We start from the raw sequence: 7683 nt of genomic DNA on the forward strand, positions 1-7683 counted from the left end.
TCCCACCCACCACTCCCCAGTGTGGAGACGGGAAGGCAGCCTGGGGAAGGCAGGGAGAACACTCCCCCTCACCATCCTGCGAGATCAGACTTTTAGGGGTTGGGGGCAGCGCGGGAAGTGCTTTGAAATGACAAGAGCTTCTGTCTAGGGATGACAAGGGAAATCACCCAGAATCCAGGGCGTGAGGGTGACAGTGGTCCCCCTCTTTTCGGGGAGGTCTGACAAACGGGGGGGGTGTAGAGGCAATAAAACACAACAATCAAACCAACCTTTAAATAGCAACTTTTAAAAATATAAAAACAGCTCATTACAATGACTTTTCATTTTCTTTTTTTCTTCAGGAATCAACTTTCTTCTACCCTCACCCTCCCTTGTGGCTAGAGCCTTTAACAAGACACGGCAGATGCACATCCAAGACCCAGAGAAAGAGAGAAATTCTCCAGACGGCCCCTCCCCCACCTCAGAAAGGTACAGGGCGCCCGGCCAGTCTCCGTGGCCTCTGCGTGGCCTCTCCACGGCCTCTGGGTCATGTCAGGGGAGCTGCTAGCCTGGAGCAAGATCACTGAAGACCAGCAGTTTCCACTGGGGCCCCTTCCTCCCTTCTCACCAGACGGAATCACACATTATAAAATAATCCATAAAAATGCAGTATCAAAATTATCTTCCATATGCTACATCCATGGAGAGCCCACCACCAGGACTCACATCGGCCTTTAGCTTTTCCTTAAAAGAAGAAAAAAAAAGACCAAGAAGAAGAAGGAAAAAAAAATAATAATAAACCCAAGTCCTAATACCTCAGAACATTTTGGTACCAAAGAGCGGTACCTGCAGGAGACAATTTTTCTACCTGTAACCTGTTTGGGCTCCAAAGAGACTGAAAGCCGCAAGAAGTCACCACAGTGCCAAGACCGGTGTCCCCACCCGACCCCTGGTCCCCTCAGCCCTGTTGTGCTGCCCGGGGTGGGCGGGGGGGAGACTGTCCCTTCGGACTCACAACCCTTGCAGGTTGATTACACTTTTCCCCTCTAGGGAGAGAGGATGGGGTCAGAGGCAGGAAAAGGGGAGAAGGCATTTTTATAAAGGACATCAATTCTAATTCTTTTTATTAAAAAAAAAAAAAAAAAAAGCACCCACATCAGTTGCTATTTTTCTCTGGTAGCTCCCTGAGCTGAGTTGCTATGCTTTCCTCTAACTTTTTGTCCTTTGAAGGTTGTGTCCGAAGATCAAGAAGGGCCAGAGATGGAGTTCCTTCGCGCCTCCACCTCCCATCACCAAACCAAGTGCGCACCAAAGAGAGAGAGCGAGCGAGCGAGGCGAGAAGGAAAGGGAGAGCAAGAGTCGGACCCCTGAGAGAGAGGGAGGAGAGCGCAGGCGGCCACAGAGAATCCGACCTTCGTCAGCCTGGCTGGCCACCATGCAAGCCTTGCCCGGCTGCCCGTGCAGCCTGCGAGGGTCCCGAAAGGCCTTGGGCTGCTCCCAAGTCCACAGGGAGGTGCGTTCGTCCCAGGAACCCCCACTCCTCCTGGTCAGGCTGGTCACCAGCTGCAGCTCCCTTCCTCTGCCCCTCCACTCCCTCTCCATTTGGCTCCCCCTCCCTGCCTCCCCTTCCCAGATGGGGATGTCCCTTTAAAAAAAAAAAAAAAGCCACCACCACGAGTGGGTTACAAATACAGCAGGCGAAGTACACGGCTAGCGTTTTCGGTGGGAAGGGGCCTCCTCCCCCACTGACCAGTCCGAGATAGAGGAGTCTGTTATTTACATTTTTCACAAATGTTGTGCGCTGCACAATCGGGAAAATGAGATCCCCCCCTCCCCCAGCACAAACACCTGGTCCACTCCAGTGTCCCCGACCCAGGGCAGGGGGACAGAGCAAAAGAGAGGGGAAGGAAAGATGGAGATTCACGAGGGCGTCTGTCGGGGGGCTGGAGCCCCAAGCCTCCAAAGAAATCTACTTGTAGCATCTGCCAGGGTTGTGGACAGGGAGGAGGAGAGACATCCATCAGAGTCCGTGAGACACAGGAGTCCATGCCCAGGGGTCCAGACCGTGGCGGGCGCGCCCTCTCGGCCTGCCGGAGCGCAGCCCTGGACTGCTCGGCTGCCCACCGCCAGCCTCCGCCAGCCTTGGGGCCCCTCGCGGGGTCGCCCTGTCACCGCCGAGTCTTTTTCTCCCAGAGTCTGACAGCCCAGTTAGAGTCCTTGTTTAGTAGATGACCTCATAAACCGTGGCCTTCTTGTCACCAGAGCCTGTTACAATATATTTGTCATCCGCCGAAATGTCACAACTCAAGACAGACGAGGATTCCTTGGACTGCAGGGCGAAGGTGAGGACAGGCAGGAGGGTGTGGGGAGGCAAAAAGGCAGAAATTCACTTTCCTGGTACGCAGCACGGTTTCCGCTGTCTGCGTCACACCCCGTCTGCCGGCCCCGGAGCTCCAACCCCAAGCGCACCCAGCACGGCCTCCCCCAAAGCAGCCTGGAGAGGCACTTTCGGGGACAGATGCCCCGTCCTTCGGCTTTTCCACCAGGAAAGGCTCATGACCAGGGCCCAGGGTGATCGTGGAGTTGTATGGCTCGAAAGAGAGCACTGGAGGACGAGCTTCTCCTCGGTTTACAGACAGGAAAGAGCACCTCTGAGCAGGGCATGGGCGTCAGTGGGCCGGAGCCAGGAAGGGGACCTCCGCCCGACCCGAAGCGTCCAGTGTAACGAGGGTTACACGTGTGACATGCTGGACACCACCCATTCCCAGCACGGATCCCGAAAGTGGCTTGTCGGCTGGGAGCACAGGAGCATACTGTGCGTGCGTGCGTGCGGTCAAGACTATGTGTAAGTGAGAGCTGTATGTCGGAACCCAGATCTTGAAAAACCATGAAAAGCCTCTTCCTGCTCTCCCATCTCTTTCCAGACCCTTTCTCTCCTACTCCCTCTCACTCCATACACTGAGGTGTCGAGATGAAACACAAACTTACTTGAACATCAGGGAACGCTGCTCTGAAAAGAGCTGCCCAGGGCACCTCCTGGGAGTGCTCAGGCCACAGGCCAGAGCCAAGAGCATGACTTAACTCCCCCTTGTTCTAGAAATCCCACAAGAACCCCCACTTAAAAGCCCTCACCCTATGGGTCAGACGCCACCAGCTGCAGTGTGTGTCCCGCTGATGTGTCCCAGGCCTTGGCTCTGGGAAACCCACCCTGGATCCCCAGCACGTAGGGGCTGGAAGGGGCCATCCCCATCCCCAGGGGCAGGCCCCAACCCGGAGCAGCGGCCGGGCGGTGGGCGGTACCTGGAATATGCTGGCTCCGTATGGCGTCCTCCAGGCGTTGAGGAGATTGTCTTTCCCAGTGCTCACGAACCACTTGCCTGCAGGCGGGAGGCAAAGGAGCGTCAGCTTGGGGCTGGCTGCCCTGAAAGCGAGACCCGCCCCAGACGTGGCCGGCTGCCACGGAGATGTGGTGTCTGCCAGCCAGTGCTTAGGTAAGAGGCTTGGCTGGTGAGGGGCATTTCATAAGCGAGACCCGTATCTGACTCACAGACTGCCCCCCCGTCCCCTGCCCAGAACGCCTCTCTGCAATCACAGGGGCGCCTGGGTGGCTCAGTTGGTTAAGCGGCTGACTTTGGCTCAGGTCATGATCCCAGGGTCCTGGGATCGAGCCCCGCATCGGGCTCCCTGCTCAGTGGGGAGCCTGCTTCTCCCTCTGCCCCTCCCCCTGCTTGTGCTTGCTCTCGCCCTGTCTCCCCCTCTCTCTTTGTGTCAAATAAATAAAAAAAAAAAAATCTAAAAAAAAAAAAAAGCTATCAGTGGAGTGAGCCTTCTCGGTTTTATGACTAGAAGGCGGCAGAAAGTGCTAGAAATGTCAGAGCCCTGCGGTCTGGAGACCCAGCCAGCCGCAGCCGGTGGCCAGTGAGCGCTCTTGCTTGCAGGCTGCTCTGCCAGGCTCAGCCCGGGCTAACGTGCTATTGCTCTCCAAAGCCTCATGGGGGGCCCGGGCCACTCCCGGAGAAAGACCCCCTGGCATGCAGAGAGGATGCGGGGTGGCCAAGGTTTCGCAGCCAGTCTGGGGAGAAGCAGATCCAACCCAGGGCTGTCAGCCATCAGAGCCCGCGGCCTCAGCCAGCGGAGGAACGGCCCCAAGGCTGAGAGTGCCGTTCCCCTGCCCCAGGCCCGCAAGGGCTGGCTCTGGCCTGCTGCTGTGCGTGCTTGGTGCCCTGTGGCCGTATCCGCACCCAAGGAATAAGGATGGGGGGGTAGCGGGGGGAGACAGTGGTCGGGATCGGGAGGCTGGATTCCAAGATGTGGCTGGCGTGCGGGCTCTGCCTTGCTCTCAAGCTTTGGGCCCCTCATCCGCGCCGGCTCCCGGCTCCCCGAGGCTCACCGCAGTAGGCGAACTTGAGCGAGAGCACGCAGCTCTCGTGCAGGTGCAGCTGGTACTTGTCCGGCTTGGTGTGGTGTAGGACCTCCACGTTGCTGCTCTCCATGCCCACGGCCAGCCACTCCCCGGTGGGGCAGTAGCCCAGCGAGAAGATCTGCAGGGGGCGGCAGACCGGGCTCAGCTCCTCTGTCCCCCTGACCCTTCCCCCGGGGCCCCAGGGGCTCCTCAAAGGCCCTGCTCAGGGACCCCGAGGGCAGGGGCCCACCGCTCCCACTCCCATCACATCCCCACGTGCCATCTGCAAGGCAAAGCCCCTCTCCTCTCCCTCAGCCCTGGAATGCCTTGCAGGGGCGAGGAAGTAGAGGCTCAGAGAGGTTGCTGACTCTAGAAAGTAAGCGGTAAAGCCAGCATTCCAACTCCGAGATGGCACAAGCATTTCACTTTCCAAGTTACACAAGTTTCCCTGTGACTTTTGCCTTTCCTTAAGAAAAAAAGTGAATAAAACACTAAAATATTAAATATATAGTTAAAATATTTAAATAACACAAACAACAATGGAAAATAAGGCTACCTAACATTAACAGAGTATCTTCTATGAACCAGGCTACGGCTAAGGCTTTTAGAGGGACCGTTTCAGGTGCTCACACCAGACCTGCGAGGTAGCTACTACCGTGCCCATCCCATGAGGGAGGAAAAACACCGGGGCCAAAGTGCTCAACAGTAGCGTTGCTGAGAATCAGTTCTGAGCAGTTGGGTCAAGTACATCCAACTCCAGGGCCTTGTCGGTTCTAGTCTATTGCTGCCTCCTCCAGGAAGCCTTCTGAGGTAGCTCAGGGTGGTCACAGGTCCACTTGCAATGACCACCTGTGAGGGCCCCCGTGTCCCCTGACCCAGCCAGTGGGACCCCAGAAGGGAAGGGCACACGCTGGCCTTGGGGAGGGGAGGAGCACACACACCTGGGAAGTGAAGTCATGCTGCTGCAGCTGCCGGCCCTCTCGCAGGTCCCAGGAACGCACGGTGTTGTCCAGGCCTCCAGTCCACAGCTTGGTGCCATCGTGGGAGATGTCTATGCAGCTGGCCCCGTCCGTGTGGCCCTGGAACTGCCTACAAAGGCCAAGCAGGGAGAGGGGGTGAGCCCTCCAGAACCACCGAGTGCCGAGACCGGCTGTGTCTGAGCAGAAGAGGAAACGGAGGCCCAAAAGGGGGTGGCCCATGCACCCGCGGTCCTCTGGTGAGCTCACAGCAGAGCCGGACCTCCTCCCGACAGCCGACTCCGGGGCGGGCACGCCGCCCTGCACCGCCTTCACCATGCCCGCTTCACACCGGGGACACGGAGACACGGGCGCGGAGTGACCGGCATGGGGTCATTATGGGGGTAGGATTCCCACGGGGCCACCGCTCCCGAGGCCCCACGACAACCACCAAGTGACACTGCCCCCGACCTTCCGGTCCCGATGCCCTCCTTCCTCAGTTCTCTCCCTCTGCTTGTCTCCGACGCCCTGAATTCCATGCTCCCCTCCCCCCGGAGCCTTCTGCAGGGGAGCCCTCCATCCCCTGCCCACGCGGAGCACCTGACCCACGGCTGCGCCCTCGCACAGGGCAGGCCTGGCTGTCTCCTCACCCGGGGGTCCTCGCCCACTCTGATGTGGCCACCCCACGGCCAGAAGCACCCCGGACGGGTCCCCGTTACGACCAGCGCGACCTTCCCGAGGACGAGGCTCCCCTGCTCCCTCGCACAGCCTCACCTGACCAGGGTCTGGTTGTGCAGGTCCCACACGGCGATGTTACCGTCGCTGCAGCAGGAGAAGCAGACTTTGGCGTCGGGGCTGATGGCCAGGGCGTAGCAGGCAGGAGCCGAGGACGTCAGCTCGGCCTTGATGCGGGGTGTGGGCGAGGCTAGGTCCCAGATGGTGAGCGTGCTGGCCTCGCCGCCCACGATGAGCGTGCGCCCGTCAGGGAGCAGCTTGCAGGAGCGGATGTAGTTGTCCCTGTTCTGGAGGGAGAAGGGGCAACATGGAGCTCTGCCCGCCCCTCCTCCCAGGGACCAGAAGAATCGCATCCGGCGACACCGGGCGCCCTCGCCACCCTCCCCACCCCTGCTTGCTCACATTCCGCCCTCGCTCCCGGCAGCTGCCAGACCATCCCCTCCCTCATCCACAACCCTTCAATCTTTCGTGCATTTCTTCACAAACTCCGGGAAGCTCGCTATCTCCACTTAGGGATGGTAAGTAAAGCCAGGGCTCAGGGGTCAGCCAGCCTGCTCGGCTGCCCAGCCAGGCTGCCCCTCGGCCGGCTGGAGGAGATGCCTGAGGTCCTGGGGCCTCACCAGGCAGTCCAGCTGGGAGATGGGGCTCTTGCTGCCCGGCTGGCTGATGTCCCAGATCTTCACACAGCCCTTGCCACCTGTATAGACGTGCCGTGTGGGGTTGCTGATGGTCACGGCGCACACCACCTCCCCATGGCTCAGTGTGTTGATCTGCCGGGCATGGCGTGGGATGCCGGGGCCTGCCAGGGCATCGTGGGGGAAGGGCACGGGCTGCATCTGCCCATCGGCACTCACGTGGAAAGAGTACGCTCTGAAAGGGAGAACCGTCCCTTCCATCATCCCCAATCCTCTCAGTTCCCACGAGTCCTCCCAGGTCAGACGGCACCACCCTGACTGGCCCACGTCCGGGCCCCACCCCCAAATCTTAGGGAACCCAGTCACCCCAACCTCCCTGGCCTGGTTCTGCCAGGGTAGAGGACTGCTTAACATCCTAGGCCTTGACTTCTGCTCCTGCTCCCATATACCCTTGGCTCCAGATTGCGTTTCCCACCATCTATAAATCCCCATGGAAAGGGTTCAGCTTGAATGTTACCTCCTCCTTTACAAGCCCAGGGGTGACAGGGAGGGAAAGAGGTGTGCCCCCCCCAGGAGGAATCACGGAGTACACATCGTAGCCGGGGGTGAGCCAGCACGGTCTACCTGCTGTTCTAGGCTGGGGGTGCTTCCAGCAGCTCCAACCCAGCGGGGCTCCTGAGGCCAGGGCCGCTCACATCATTTGGCTATGGAGGCCCCATCAACTGCAGCGTTCCCCATCCCCAGTTCCCCACTCAGCAGGAGCCCCAGGGCCGGTCAGGAGTGTGGCCAGGCAGCCGTCTCCTGCGGCTACAACCTGGTCTGTGAGTACCTCTAGCGGGCAGACACCTTCTCGAGGGGAGGTCGGCCAGGGCTGGGGAGAGGGGTGGGGGGTTGTGTGCTTTCCCCAGCTAGCATGCAGCAAGCACAGCCAGAACTTACGGTTTCCCACCAGGAATGGAGGCGAGGCTTGAGGGCA

General features: G+C 59.4%; 1 protein-coding gene across 1 annotated transcript in view; it reads right to left on the minus strand.

Annotated features, from left to right (window-relative positions):
• Nucleotides 1–266: 266 nt before the first annotated feature.
• The window catches only part of TLE3 (TLE family member 3, transcriptional corepressor), a 45999-nt gene continuing 38582 nt past the window's right edge, over nucleotides 267–7683 (minus strand). Inside the window, exons 12-18 of the mRNA XM_081831877.1 lie at nucleotides 7647–7678; nucleotides 6693–6942; nucleotides 6112–6359; nucleotides 5323–5470; nucleotides 4370–4520; nucleotides 3280–3356; nucleotides 267–2308 (exon numbers count right to left, since the gene is read on the minus strand). Of these exons, the coding sequence (XP_081688003.1) occupies nucleotides 2201–2308; nucleotides 3280–3356; nucleotides 4370–4520; nucleotides 5323–5470; nucleotides 6112–6359; nucleotides 6693–6942; nucleotides 7647–7678 (1014 nt within the window). The 3' untranslated portion in view covers nucleotides 267–2200. The remainder of the gene's footprint in view (nucleotides 2309–3279; nucleotides 3357–4369; nucleotides 4521–5322; nucleotides 5471–6111; nucleotides 6360–6692; nucleotides 6943–7646; nucleotides 7679–7683) is intronic.

This window comes from Leptonychotes weddellii, chromosome 9 (assembly GCF_054177405.1).
Source record: "Leptonychotes weddellii isolate Sample4059 chromosome 9, ASM5417740v2, whole genome shotgun sequence".
Lineage (NCBI taxonomy): Eukaryota > Metazoa > Chordata > Mammalia > Carnivora > Phocidae > Leptonychotes > Leptonychotes weddellii.